The following is a 15,888-nucleotide window of genomic DNA, read 5'->3' on the forward strand; positions in this document are numbered from 1 at the left end:
GCTGTAACGATTATAATTTATTTTATATTTGTTTTTGTTTTGTTATAATTTGTCTGTCTGATTTTCATTTATTGTTAGTTATATGTCAATCTATTATTATTTACTATTTACTTGTTTGTTCATTAATTAACTATACCTGTGCATTTATTTATGTATTTTATTTGTTATTTACATTATTATATTTTTTATTTAATATTTTATTATTATTATTATGATTTTTTTCGCATCCGACCTAGATATGGATCAAAAGGTCTCCTGTCGGCATGCTCCGCCTTTGTAATCCTTCATGTCTCTGTTTTTTCCGCAAGTCGCACAATCGCTTGTTTGTTTTGTTTCTGTGCGGGCCGCCATAATTTCTTTGTTGTCCGAATGAGTCGATACAGAAATGTTTTAAGCTATATGACTCAAGAAAACTGTGATAATTTTTCACTCAAACGTTCGCAGTACACTTACGATATATTCACACATTGATTAAGATGTTTATATGGTGTAATCAATGTGTTTTGGCAGTATTAGGTGATGAAATATGGGTCGCACACACCCACACGCACGCGCACACAACGTGATAGAATTGTAAGACGTCATCAATCGAAGTGTCATAGAATTTGGAAGCACAATCGTGCAGGTAATAAGACCTTGTTATTATGAGCACTCGTCAGTTATATATAGACATGTATTTATATGTTCATTGCTTCATGTTGCTTGGTTTGTTGTGAATTCCGAGCTCACATAGCCATATGCATCGCCAATTTGGTAGCCAGAATGAAGGCTGGGCAAATGCTATCATTATTGCCAATCCTAGTAAATAACGCCCGGTAGCGACCGGTGTATTCCCATGGTGCCCGGGCGTTGTGTAAGCCTGTTTTTTCAGTTCCAATGGTTCATATCATATGAATGATTCGTCGGTCATCGTCCACTAGTGAATTCACAAAAAAATCGTTGAATTTAGAAGGAGAAACGACGCACAAAGCGGAAAATCCTATGCTGAATTTAGCGCCCGGACCGTGGCTGTGCCGCCATCTTTATTTTTGTCCGGTCGTTGGAAAATGTAGAATGGCTGAATTACCGGCGGGTAGGTTAGGTTATGGCCTAACCTAAACCACCGCCACGGTTCGGGCGCTAAATTCAGCAAAGGATTTTCTGCTTTGTGCGTCGTTACTCCTGTTAAATTCAACATTATTTTCGTGAATTCACTAGCAGACGAATCATTCATATGATATGAACCATAAAAAAAAAAAAAAAAAAAAAAAACGCCCGGGCACCATAGGAAATCGCCGGTCGCTACTGGACGTTCCCGGTCGCTGCTTCGGATGCATGCAATAACCATTGATGATTGACACAAAACCACAAATTAGTGGACGCGTTTCTAAGATTACTATATTCTTGGCTAGTGTTTTTTAATCTAAGGAGCCGGGCTACAAGAGTGTCATACATTAATTTGGTCTGGAGTACTCAAAACTCGAAAGGAATACAATGATGCCCTGTCTCACAAGAAGAACCATTGGCTCACGAAATATTAGTAAGTGGTTTACTTTAAATCAGAAGGTTCCAGAAATAGCCCCATTCACCATAAGCTAACCAGAAAGTAGTTTTATGTTGTCTTCGTGCATTACGAGTAAGATTGCTATCACAAAAAAGGCTTTATTTTAGTTATGCACAACTACACGATACACCATCAGAAGATTAAATGTTTTGTGAATCATATGAACGTAACATGCGATTTTCGTGGCGGAAATAAAAAACAAAAAACCTTGCTACAAGCAAATTTACAAACGAACAAAGCCGCTAGGATACGGTGCGGATGCCATACCAGTTCAGTCACTATCAGACGAAGCCTTTCACGAAGTGGACCGGGTGTTTTCCAACTCCCGGTTACGTTAATAAGCATTGTCTAAAAGACAATAGGGCTTCCTTGAACTTTATGAGAGAACACTGGGTTCTGCCGTCGTCTGTTAATTGTTCGAGGTACAATAATAATCAGGCCGTCAGCATACGTGACGACGATCTTTAGGATTTGAGGTACCGAATTGTTAAAAGTTGGTTAGGTTTAGTAACCAATAGACTAATTTATCGTCCTTTCATTTCTTCGACCTTGGCATCTATCAAAACAAACATGGTGTATCATTCAGCCGCCGCGACTTCGTTCGTTAGAAAATAGGTTTTAGCAACTTTTTTGTTTTTGATTTCCAAGAAAATCGCATATTACGTTGATATATTACAATTTACAAAATAATTAATTTTCTATTGCTATATCGCATAGGTGTGCACAAATAAAAAAAATAATTGCAATGCATTTGAAGTGGCTGTTTTGACTGAATAGCTATAACTCAACCAACTACATCCACCATGTGCCTTGTATTAGTGGTTGAAGGAACAAAGTAGGCGGTGGTGAGTCCTAATCTAGGTATAGGCAGGGATATGGTTTGATTAGGGTAATTAAATTCTCACTCTAATATGATAGAAGTCGCTTATAGATTTATGGACTTATGGTGTTTTTTTCTACTGAAATTCTATTTCTATCCAGTCCTGCAGGGTTAGGGAATGTGTCCCCCTGGAAAATGAAAAACGAGTGGTTTGCTGTAGAAATCAATAAAGGATTTGCAAGTCACACATTGGTTTCTGACATCCTTGATTGTTAGGTGTGTGTAGACCTATGCAAAAATTTGACCAAGACTTGTTTCCAATTATATTGTATCCTTCATCATACTGACATTTTTTATGTGTCTTCTTTCTCTTCATAGTTGTTATTCATCCACTCATGTGGCTTATTGTATCCCTATTAGTTTTCTTTTTCATCAGTGTTTTTTTTTCCAGCTTCTGTTTTCCTTCAGTTTTAGTACTTGTTCTATCATCCATTTTTCTCTTTTCCTGTTAAGTTTCTTTGGTACAGGTTGTTTGTTCTCTTTCCTTACTGCACTTTGGTTTATGCCTCAATGTATTTGTATATTTTCTTGATGCTCCTATTACATATATTAAAAAAATTAGATGCCAATCTTATAGTTTTTCAGGACAAGGGTAACCGTTAACATGTCCTGGGAAGAGGTACCTGTAGATTCCTTGTATTTGTCATGTAATAAAAAGAATCTGCTGTGACATTCACAGGACATCTATCTGATGAGTCATCATAAGTATCACGTGATGGCCCAGACTGGAGAGAGAGGCTCTTCCACTGTGACCTGTTATCATGTTACTCTATTGGGTATTAATTACTTTAGTATTTTTTTCAGAGTCAATTAGAATGATGGGATAGAGATTTTTGAGACCTTTCCAGATGAGAGGGAGGAGGAAAATCATGAACATTTAACAAATGTTAGTTTATTACAAAATCTTATTCATGCATTAAATTACTATTAATAATCATATAACTATTTTACACTTCATATATAGACAAAACCCAATGTTATATAGGAAAATATGTGAGAGGCAGAGAACATCCAAAGGCTTCTGTTTTCTGGAGAGAACACTTAAACAGAAAATTTAGTATGTTGATTGCTGAAGATTGACAATGGGCACATACACCTATTTTAGAGTCAATAGACTCTCCTTGGTCAGTTTGGAGAAGGACACCAACTTTGTTGCAAAGTCTTGGGGAGGAGTCACATGCATATGTTCAGCCTAGGAGCTGCAGGACTTCCACAAGGTTGTGAAGTCTTGGAGAGGAGTTGTAAGTCTTATGTTCAACCTAGGAGCTGCAGAAGGACTTCCACAAGGTCATGAAGTCTTGGAGAGGAGATGTACACCTATGCTCAGCCTAGGGGTTGCAGAATGACTTCCATAAGGGCATGAAGTCTTGGAGAGGAGTTGTATGTCTATGTTCAGCCTAGGGTTGAAGGACTTCCATGTTATTGTGAAGTATTGATGAAGAGACATACTATTCTAGTCAGTGACAGGGCTGAAGAAGGACTTCCATGTTGTCATGAAGTCTTGATGAGGAGACATACAATTTAAGTCAGTTGCAGGGCTGAAGAAGAACTTCCACATTATCGTGAAGTCTTAATGAGGAGTTGTATGCCATAGTTCAGCAGAGGGGCTGACGAAGGACCCTTATGATCTTGAATAAAGGAGAGGCTTATGTCTGACTCTCAGTGATTTACATATCTTCTGTAGCATGCACTTTGGTTCTTGTTTACAGGGTATGTAGTGGCAATAGTGTGATGTCACATAAAGAATACATTCAGAATGTTATGTGTGTAATGTATTAGATTCACTGCTTTGGAATGTAATTTCCATTTCTTCCACTCTCACACCACTAGGTGAATCACACCCACAGTGAGAAGGCATTCCAATTTGACCTGTGTGATACAAATTTCTCACTAAATAGTCATCTCAAATGACATATGGTGACCCACACTGGAGAGAAGCCTTTCAAGTATGACTTGTGCAATTCAGCTTTTTCACAAAAGAGTAAAACAGGGCTTGTCTTTTAAGGTGTGCATTTTCACACCTGCTCCACAACATGCCTAAATTCAAGATGAACACTAAAAAACTGCACACCTATGAAAAATTTAAGTTCAAATTTTGCGTACCTCAATGACGATGTTTACCGCACAAGGAAGCCAAGCATCGCAGTATATTCATCAAGTAAGCCTACCTCATTTCAGGGCTTTACTGCTTGGGTTCTTGTAGGATGCAAACTGAGGTAGGACAGTAGAAGAAAGACCCTGGAAACAAGGTTGCAAGTAAGCTAATTCTTGTGTAAAATGGCGACAACCTCATATTCTAACTATAAAATGGGGGTTTGAAGCCCAAGGCATCAAGGGAAAAGTGGAAGCAATTTAATATCTCCCACTTATTATTAAGGAGGCAGGTAGGCTCCTGTAATATATTCACATTTTAAAGAAAAAAGACATCTCTGTTTAATGTGTCATGGTTCAATTCCAACAATATAAAAAAAGTGCTCACCTAGCAGTCATGAAGAAAGTTTAGGCGAGTACTTTTTTGCTCGCCAGTTATTATGCCAATATCAACTGAAAACAATGAATATCATCGGAGTTGACAGTAGTTGTTGGTAATTAGTTCAACCCAGCAGTTACACTTAGAGTTGCAAGAATCTTAGATTCATGGGACATGTATGTGATCCAGGTAATAAGCAGTCATTATTATAGGCACTCACTAATCCTGTGTATGTATTTGTTGTGTAACTGAGGTTATATGGGCACTGTCAATGTGGTAGGCAGAATTAAGGCTGATCAAAACATTTATTCAGCGTTTACATTCCCATGTATGAGGTATGCAACAACCATGCAAAGTTACTAATTAGTGGGCATGATTGTAAGGTTACTATATTCTTGGCAAGTTCTTTTCTATGTGAAGGCTACAGGGATACATTATTTGGGGCTGGAGTATTCAAAATACAATGAAAGCCTTGTCTCACAAAAGGAATTGTTGCCTTACAAAATATTAGTATGTAGTTTGCATTGTACTAGAAGGTTTCATAAATACCATAATTCACCAAAAGTTAACCAAAAAGTAGTATGTTTGTGATTTATGAGTAAGATTACCATGGTGCAAAATTTTATTTTCATACAAATTCAAATGTAATTTATTTGAAGCAGCTGTTTTCGCTGGATAAACATAACTCACTAAGCTACTCCCACTGTGGTCCGTGTTTTGGTAGTAAATAGAACAGGGGTAGAGGGGTGTGTGATTCTAACCTAATCTAGGTATGGGTAGGGGTAAGTTAAGTTAGGTTGACTAGAGTAATTTACTTTTCACTTGAGGATGTCAGAAATCAACAGATTGTTATTTTTATGGGCTTCTGGTTAAATTTCTACTGACATTTACTTGTTTTCTTCCCAACCCTGGGCATAAGAGGGGGCTGTCTCCCAAAGAAATTGAAAACAAGTGGTTTTCTGTAGAAATCAATATAGTATTCACAAGAATCACACAAACATTGATTTCTGACACATGATAGGTGGGAGGGTGGCCTTTGCAAAACTTATACCAATGTTTCTTATTTCCAGTTATGCTATTACATGCTACATGATGCCCTGATCACTTTTCCTTGTGTCTTATTTCTCTCTGAAGTGTTTATTCATCCACTTCTATTACATATGCTTAGAAAATAATATTCCATTCTTATTACATATTTCAGGGTGATGATAGCTGTCAACATTTCCTTGGAAGAGATATCTGTAGATTCCATATATTCTCCATATGATAAAGAGAAATTGGTGTGATGTCTGTGGCACAGGTGTCTGATGAATCATCTTGACTATCTTGTGATTACCTATGCTGTAGGGAAACCTTTCCAATGTGACCTGTGTATTATAACTTTCTCAGGAAAGAGTGCTCTGAAATATCACATGAGGATCCACACTGGAGAGAAGCCCTTTCAGTGTGACATATTGATGTAGCCTTCACAGCAAAGGGTATTCTTAAACAATACAAAGTGACCCACACTGGAGAGAAGCCTTTCCAATGTGACCTGTGTAACACAGCTTTCTCAGCAAAGGGACTCAACATACACTTCTCACCATACAACTTTACCAAGCAGGATTAAACCACTGTGGTGAGGTACAGAGGCTGCATCATCCCTCAGGGGTTCTCAGCAGAGATCCATCTCAGCTACATCAATAATGGACAGAATAATTTTAAATTTATCAAACATGTGATGACTGGCACTGGAGAGAAGCTCTTTAAATGTGAGGTGTGTGATACTGCTTTCTCCTGAAAAGGCAATTTCAAATATTGCATGATGACCCATACTGGAGAGAAACCTTTCCATTGTGACCTGTGTGTTGCTACCTTCTCACATAATAGTTATCTCAAATATCACATGATGACCCACACTGGAGAGAAGCCTTTCCAATGTGAACTGTGCGATACAGCTTTCTCACGAAAGAGTGATCTCAGATATCACATAATGACTCACACTGGAGAGAAACCTTTTCTTTGTGACTTGTGTGATGCAACTTTCTCACGAAAGGGTGATCTCAAACGACACAAGATTACCCACACTGGAGAGAAACCTTTCCAGTGTGACCTGTGTGATACAGCTTTCTCAGGAAAGACTGCTCTCAATTATCACATGATGACCCACACTGGAGAGAGACCTTTTAAGTGTGACATGTGTCTTGCAACCTTCAAGCAAAAGTGTAGACTACAACGTCACATGATGATACACAGTGGAGAGAAGCCTTTCCCATGTGACCTGTGTGATGCAACTTTTTCTGAAAAGACTGCTCTCAAATATCATGTTAGGACCCACACTGGAGAGAAGCCTTTTAAATGTGATCTGTGCAATGCAGCTTTCTCAGCAAATTGTTGGCTCAAACGACACCTGGTAACCCACACTGGAGAGAGGCCTTTCCAGTGTAATTTGTGCGATAAAAATTTCTCACGAAAGAGTTGTCTCAAGGATCACATGATGACCCACACTGGAGAGAAGCCCTTTCAATGTGAGATGTGTGATGAAGCCTTCGCACAAAAGTGTAAGCTCCGATATCATGTGATGAAACACACTGGAGAGAAGCCTTTCCAATGTGACCTGTGTGATGCAGCTTTCTCAAGAAAGATTGATCTTAACCAGCATGTGAGGACCCACACTAAAGAGAAGCCTTTTAAGTGTGGCCTGTGTGATGCAGCTTTCACACAAAGGTGTAGTCTCCGAAATCATGTGATGACCCATACTGGAGAGAAACCTTTCCATTGTGACATGTGTGATGCAACTTTCTCAACTAAGGGTAATCTCAAACAACACATGATGAGCCACACTGGAGAAAAGCCGTTTAAGTGTGACCTGTGCATTGCAGCTTTTTCTGCAAAGGCTAGTCTCAAACGACATGTGGTGACCCATACTGGAGAGAAGCCTTTTAAATGTGACCTGTGCAATGCAACTTTCTCTGCAAAGGGTGATCTCAAACAACATGTGATGACCCACACTGGAGAGAATCCTCTCCAGTGTGACCAGTTGTAAGGATAGATATACTTCTCTAGTTCTTTTACTACCTAGAACAACTTGGATTTCCAGTCTGAATTTTCTAACTTAAATTTTAATTGGAATATTAGGCTCAAAATTTGGAATTTGTGCTGCCACCAGTTGGAACTTTAATGTGTCTTTTGAGTTACAGCAAATACGAAAAAAATATTCCCAGGGATAAGATGATGAGTTAGCGACCCTTGGGATGATGGAGGAGGTTATGGTGGTTTATGAGGATGAACAGAAGAACAGGGAAGGATACACAAGGCCATAGGACCAAGGAGAAACTGAAATGCTAGAATATCAAGTCTGCAATACATAATCGGGCAAATGCATAGAAAGAAGTCATTATAAAAACTGGAGAATGGGTGGTCTCACCTCTTCATGAATGAGGGTTTTAAGGTTGACAACTTCCACCTTTACCTATGTACTGCAGATGAGATTGTAGCTGCTGATGATGTTCAAAAGTGGGGTGACAAGGATGGTGGTATTCCTAGCTATCAGATCATGTCCGATGCCGAGATTGCTGCACCTATGTCTGACCTGCAGGCAGGAGGCACTGCTGTTGCAGGTGGGGGTGAGGATAACAATGACGAGATTAATTCCCCAGTTATACACTGTGTAAGCATTATAAGAGGACCTTGACTTCATTTTGGAGAAGGCAAGCACCTGAATTGTGACAGGGAAATGGTCGGCCTCAGCCTTGTGGCAGATATATGTTTCTTTCATGACAGTTATTTGTTGCCTGAACTGTTAGTCCTACTCTTAGGCCATGATCAATATGTTCTTCAGGCCTATGACCTCACATCCTTGATCTGGCCCTTTCATTTCTCAGGGTTATGCCAGCCCACCAATGGGGTACATACAGTATGGGGGTGGTGAGGATGGTTTTGGATGTGATGGGGATGGGTCTGCTAATCATAGGGTTGGGTCTCAATGTTCAGGCTGGGTCTGTACATAATGTATATAGTACATGCTTGTGTTTTACAAGGTTTCTATTAATTTATTATTATATTACAATCATATTACAGTGTACATACAATAGAATAGCTTAAAATGACCTCTGGTTAGTTACAAAGGATTGTTATCTACCAGCTGGGACCCAGTGCCCATATCCATATAAATCCATAACCAGACATCCCTTTAGCATCAATTCAACAGATAATGGATGGATTACTGTATAACCAAATAAACCAATACACTTATCAAATGAAAAACAAATATGTAAATATATATATATCAAGGGATTTTTCCACCCCTTACAAAGGAGGTAGCCAAAGTCAAAAGGCATAATTCCACTCCCACCCATTTCACTCCCATTCACCACCCCTCCCTCCCTCTCATCTTGGCTCCTCCTGGATGATGGGTCATCCCTGCATCTTGCCCATCACCCTGGGTCAGAAGCAATGCAGCAAGACACAGCACATCCACAGCAAGGGATCTTCATTGATGTTGCCCAAAAGGATTTCTCCCTGTCTTCAATGTTTCTGCATGAGGGGATGAAGAGGGGACTCCATCCCCTGATGCAGAAACATTGAAGACAGGGAGAAATCCCTTTGGACAACATCAAAATATCATTCACACATAATCACTCCCTAACCCCTACCCCCCATCCCCAACTCACTCCCTTCCATGCATCACTGTATTATCCATACACAGCTTATCTCCATTCATCCCTACTTTCTGCCTTCTCCCTTACTTCCTCAACAGATATCCCTCTCTCAACACCTCTTTCAACACACCCATCCATTTTATTCTTGGTCGCCCCCTCATGTTCACTCCATCCACCCCTGCCACTTCTTTTATTAATCTTTCTTCACTCGTTCTTTCCTTGGGTCCAAACTATTCTAATACTCTTTCATCAACCCTATCTCTCATTTCCTTTTCCACCCCTGCTCTCTTCCTCACCTCCTCACTTCTCACTCTATCCAGCCTAGCAACCCCTATGATACTTCATAGACATTTTATCTTAAGCACATTTACGCTCTTCCACTCTGTTCCATGCCTCTACCCCACACAGTGCTATCAGCACAAGCACCCCTTCATACAATCTCCTCTGAGCATCCATTCCCAAATGTCAATTTCTCATAACAGTACACTTTTTAATCCCCTAAGGCATATACTTGCTTTGGGGGGATCAAAAAGTGTAATGAGAAATAGACATTTGGGAATGGATGCTAAGAGGAGATTGTATGAAGGGGTGATTATATATGTACACAATAAACATTAGAGATATACCCAAGTCAGATTTCTTTAAGTGATACATATAATAATTACTTTACAGCCAAAAACTTATAAAAAGCTAGGACAACATTTAGATCAGATTTTATCTTGTGCACAAGCGATCACCTTCAGATATTTCTCTTTAAAACAATGGGTTCTCCTTGGGGTGACTCTTCAGTTTCCTATCGTATATTCTAGCTCTTGACTAAAATTAGTTCGTTGCACTTGGGCTAGAATGGTTGGCCTCTTCAAGTTCTACTGTTCTCACACATATTTCAATCTCATAAATACCTATGTGCCCATATATGCCCATAAGACCATATCTTATGCTCACCGCCTGAAACAAGTAGAAACCAGTTTGAAATTGGGATTTTGCTTAATTCATAGTGCCAGTGTTCAAATTCTATGTGTAAAAGTATTTATTTTTTATTTCAATTCATTTCACTTCCCCTAGTCTATATGTATATATATATATGTATATATATATATATATATAAGAATATTGTTATATTTTTTCAAAAGGTATCAAAACTATTGTGAATGTTTTTGTGCTAAAAATTTTACACACAGGACACATAGGAACACCCAGAGAAATTAGGTTGTGACTTACACATATGTGTTTGGAAGGAATATGCATTAACTTCCCCATGCCCTATAGAGGATCAGTGCATCCAGTTAAAGGTGTAAACTTTTACTGGAATATGTTTCTAGTACTTATTAGTCAATAATAGCTAAATAAATTGCACAAAATCTTTTGGTTTTTTATTTATTGCCTGTATGGGGTATTGGCTGCATGTTATTATGGTGTATAATTTGCACAGTAGCATGCAGCTAATACCTTAGGGACTATATGGGGCACCTCTATAGGCCAGAGCTATACATAATTTTGTCAATGTTAAAGGAAATCTCTATTCATAAAGATAATATTTTATTGTATAGCAACTGTCCCTCTGTTATGCTGTCCTGCCCCCCTTTTTTAATACTGTTTTGTAACACTTCTTTGAGTATAATTTCCATTTTTGTGTCTGTCCCCTGTGGTAGGGGGAAGAAAGAATACACAGTCCTCCTACTCGGGTCATAATTGCAGTTAAAATGGGACAGAGTGATAGTACTAGGCATCCTGCTTTCTGTAACCCTGAGGGGTACATTCCCATGAGAAGTCAAGGCAAAAGAGGGACTGGGAGGAATTTTCCAAACAGAACTCTAAGGTTTAGGTCTTTTAATGTGTGTAGGTGGTACAGATGAGAGTCTAAGGGAAGAGGTAGGCTGTATGTTTGTGAGAAGGAAGATGGAGAATGTCACAACCAATCTAAGGGCTAGGCTATATTATATAAAAAAAATAATAATAAAAAAAATTGTGAGGCCTTGGATAGTTTGCATGAAGGGTTAAGAGAATGACAGGGTAATTAAACTCATTATTAAAACAACTGATTTTTTACAGTTCATACATCATACATGGAGCATATAACTTAGAAATGCACAGAATAGAATATAATGACATGAAAATCAAAGTATCACAAATATGACATATTTCATAAACAAAATGGTATTCAAACCATTACATGGTTAGCTAGGTTTGAGCAGGTTTTGTATGCAGGAACAGGTGAGCAGACATCTTTATTATGATTGATAGAAGACTCACCAATGTAAATTAACTGGAACATCTTGTTCAATAGGTAGTTATAAACATGCTCAATTTCTGGTTGTAGGGGAACACTTTGGAGATCTAATCGTCTGTAGTTTGGAAGTGGGAGAGGGACATACTCAGCTTTCTTCTTCTAGTAGTTGGTGAGATCTCTGAAATAACTTGGCAAAGCAACTTGCAACTTCACATAAACCATACACTGGTTGGGTTAAGTGGATGATTTGCTTAGCAGCAATTGAAGAGGTCCAGAGGACTGTTTACTTGAATTTTGTCATAGTTATGGAGTTAAGAAATTCTACATAGTTCAGAAGTCAACTATAGTGGCATTACATCTTTGAAGGGACTGCTTTCTCAGCTTGTCTCTTCTTCTTGGTCTCTGTCCATGCTCTCCCTTGTCTTCACAGCCAGTCTGCCTTATATAGTTTGAAAGTAGCTAGAAACATAAGTTTAATACCAAAACATAGGGTAGTTTGTGCTCTGGCCAGTGTGTGCATGCATTTGGCAGCCTGTGAGGAATATGTTTTGGGTTGCTGATGTCATTGGAGTAACAATTTGAGGTAAGTGCATGGCAACAATGAAGATGTGCACATACAATATTACTCAAATATTCCTCACTACAAAATAGGTTTACATATCTACAGCGAATGGTATGAATCATCATAAAATTACTAAACATGCATTTTATTTACGTAAATGCTGTGATAGGTGCTAGCATTAAATAAAACTTAGGTTAAAAGGGAGGGGTGGTTTTGAATTGGGAGTGTAGTGAGGTATCAGGAGTGAGGAGAGGATGGAGAGAAGGGGTGGCTCTACCAGTGAGGAGATGGGTAAGCATGTAGTGGAGTGGAAGAAAGTTTCTTAAAGATTAATGTGGATGAAGGTGAAACAGGAGACATCTTTGTAAGCACATATGGGCCTAGTAGTGAGAAGAGTGAAGGGCAAAGGGAGGTGTAAGGCCAAGGATGTAATTGAGTATTATTATAATTATTTTTTGTGTACATGATTTATAACACGTAGGGTTGGGGAGATTACATCTCTCACTCCACCCCTCCATTACATCATGAGGACACGTTCATAGGTATGAACCAATTAAAAAAATCTTAAATTTTGGTGAAGGTGAAAAATCCCCATCCTTCAGTTCAGGATTCCAGCAGAGAAGCATTTTTAGGATTTTAGGACTAAAATTCCACCACAAAACGAGGCAGCGAAAAAAAAAAATGAACTCGGCCCCTCTCCAGAAATATATCATTTAACAGGCGCAATTTCCTGTCCTGCCTCCGTCTTCGGTTCCCTCAAAATGACGAATCGTCCGGGGCCACAATCTACCATTGACAGGTACATGCCTCGTCGATAGTGAGTAGTTGACCACTAACCTCCGCCAATTATTTTTCAAGCTAATTTCTCCCGTTGCATGTGGCTTCGGAGCGGGATCTATTGGTTGACATCATATACACGCTCTCATAGATCGCTGGACTTCTTCCCTTGTGATATTTAGGTTAATTCTCCTGGCCAGGAACAGCGACCTGTCAACACCCAGGTGATGCGCCCCGTGTAGCTCCTCCACTTTTAAGGATTCTGCTGCACGCACCTCGATCTCTTCTTTTCGCTCGTCCGGCACTCTCAGGCAACCTTTCCTTACTCTGGTTAGCAGGCCGGTTTTGTTCTCTTCCGACGGCACTCTATGTTCACCTTCAAGCTGAACTCGCCTATCAACTCCTTCAAGATCCCAAGGCGCCGTATCAAAATGGCTTCTGCTGTCCCTTTCGTCCACACTCTTTTCTCTGCGGTGGGCATTGAGGTTCATCCCATCACCGTGGCTGAATCGGTCCTGTTTTCGATCTCTCGCAACCCCCCATTTCAGCATAAAATTTACTCCCTTTACAACCACGTCCAACTCCGACACGTTAATGTGATAACAATCCTTTTTTTTCTGCCAAGCTCCTATTTCCAGGACTACACCGGTTGGTATGTTGCTCACTTCACACCTAGTTGAGGTGCATGCCATCGTCCTTTCACTAGATCGTCGTATCTCTTGCTGTACAACGTCACGGATCATTGTGAGCGTGCCCTCGTCAACCTTGCCCCTACCCCATTTTTTCCTCATGGCCTTCTCTTAATATGGCTGCACGCCACATGGAACCATCCCCCGATTGGGTAGTGGCCGATTAGTTTGCCCATCTTGCTCTAATCGCACTCCCAATACTGTCCCTCCGCCCATTGGTTCCAGTTCCTTCGAGACCAGTCTAAATCGTGTTAGGTGTTTTACTACTTCTGACGCTGGCACGAAGTGTTATCCACAACTATATCATCGATGTGTGAATCCGTGCCCTTCTCAATCACTTGATCTTCTTCAGCACAGTCTTCAGGATCGCCATAATCCGCGGGGCTGAGCATACCCTGACCCCCAGTCTGGTTAAACAGTATATTTTGCCCTTCATTTTTACTTGTTGGTATTTCCTCAACTTCACGCCGCAGCGTGAACCTGCAGGTACGCTGCCCGCAAATCCACAAGTGTATATGTCCCACTCCTCTGTTGTCACCTGCGCAGTCTCGCTACATTCGCCTACCAAATCGTTTGTATGACACCTTAAAACGGGTTCAGCTCCCTAATGTCCAAGACAGGTTGTACCTTGTTCTTGGTCGGCTGTAGTACTGCCATTAGTGGTAAGACTCTTCGAGGGAGGGGTTGGACTTGCTGTCGTAAGGGCGGGGCTAGATTGGACCATAGAAGACTTGGGCTTCTGGATCAGGAACGTAGCTGTCTACAGACTTAGCTCCCAACTCATCACCCACCAAGAAGTTATGAAAATAATAACAATGATGATGGTTTTGCATTATTAATAAAACATATATATATATATATATTATATATATATATATATATATATATATATATGTAGAGACATTGGGACAAATTATGGGAAAGGTCTTTATCTGATTATCGAGTTTATTCCTGACCGGTTTCGCTTACAATAGCTTCCTCAGAGGAGTGTTACTCTGGGTCGAAGTTGGCGGTGTATATAGTGAGTCAGGCCCACGTTCCCTCCTTGTGGAGTGGTTGGTTCCAGTATATGTCAAACAGCACCGGTACAATATAATACAATAATAGTAATACAACACAACACGATCTACGATACAATATACAATATAAATTATAATATATAATATAATATACCAAATCATATCATGGTATATCACATTATAATACAACATATATTTATTCTTATTATTATTGATTATGTATCGATGCTAATTATTATGTTGTATTATGATGTGATATACCATGATATGATTTGGTATATTATATTATATATTATAATTTATATTGTAAACCAACCACTCCACAAGGAGGGAACGTGGGCCTGACTCACTATATACACCGCCAACTTCGACCCAGAGTAACACTCCTCTGAAGAAGCTATTGTAAGCGAAACCGGTCAGGAATAAACTCGATAATCAGATAAAGACCCGTGTTTCCTCCACCTTTATATATATATATATATATATATATATTAGCTGAGGACTCGAACCGCATGAGCAGTTCCCCTCCTAGACCACTATTCCACGGAGTAGTGGTCTAGGAGGGGAACTGCTCATGCGGTTCGAGTCCTCAGCTACGTATCAAGAATTACGATATATATATATATATATATATATATATATATATATATATTATATATATATATAATAAACTTTATTGATAAATATTACCCTTTACACTATCTAGCTCTGAATAACATTCATTTCAATGCATGGTCACATATATTCTTCTGGAAATATACAGAGAAAAAGCATACAAATTAATGGCTCTACGAAAGAAATTTCGGGTCTTGACTATAGGCATGGATGTAACAAAATTTGGCAAAACATTTTCAGTAAAATTAATATTAATGTAATTTTTTGTGAATAGTATGGTTATTCATGAAATACTGAACTTATAATAAAGTCTTATAATAACCTTATTTCAATATGAGATTAAAATAATTTAGAATATTAAAATTTCCGAGATATGCAGTGCTTAGGTTTTCCCTTGATAATCAACAATACATAGACATTAAATTATTGTGTTGCATGGTGTTGTGATGTGTGCTAAGTCGTG

The 15,888-nt window shown here is 39.1% G+C and overlaps 1 protein-coding gene across 2 annotated transcripts; it reads left to right on the plus strand.

Moving 5' to 3' along the window:
- The first annotated feature begins 315 nt into the window (after window positions 1-315).
- LOC143029805 (uncharacterized) lies at window positions 316-7,918 on the plus strand. Of its 2 annotated transcripts, none has more exons than XM_076192829.1 (2): window positions 316-625; window positions 6,095-7,918. In XM_076192829.1, exon 2 carries the CDS (start codon window positions 6,695-6,697, stop codon window positions 7,916-7,918), a length of 1,224 nt encoding a protein of 407 aa, XP_076048944.1. In that variant the 5' UTR covers window positions 316-625; window positions 6,095-6,694. The 2 variants fall into 2 exon arrangements, with proteins under 2 accessions (XP_076048944.1, XP_076048945.1); XM_076192830.1 differs by lacking the exon at window positions 316-625 and adding an exon at window positions 1,234-1,519.
- Window positions 7,919-15,888: the final 7,970 nt, after the last annotated feature.

This window comes from Oratosquilla oratoria, chromosome 11 (assembly GCF_046742065.1).
Source record: "Oratosquilla oratoria isolate Oo_2021 chromosome 11, ASM4674206v1, whole genome shotgun sequence".
Taxonomy (NCBI): Eukaryota; Metazoa; Arthropoda; class Malacostraca; order Stomatopoda; family Squillidae; genus Oratosquilla; species Oratosquilla oratoria.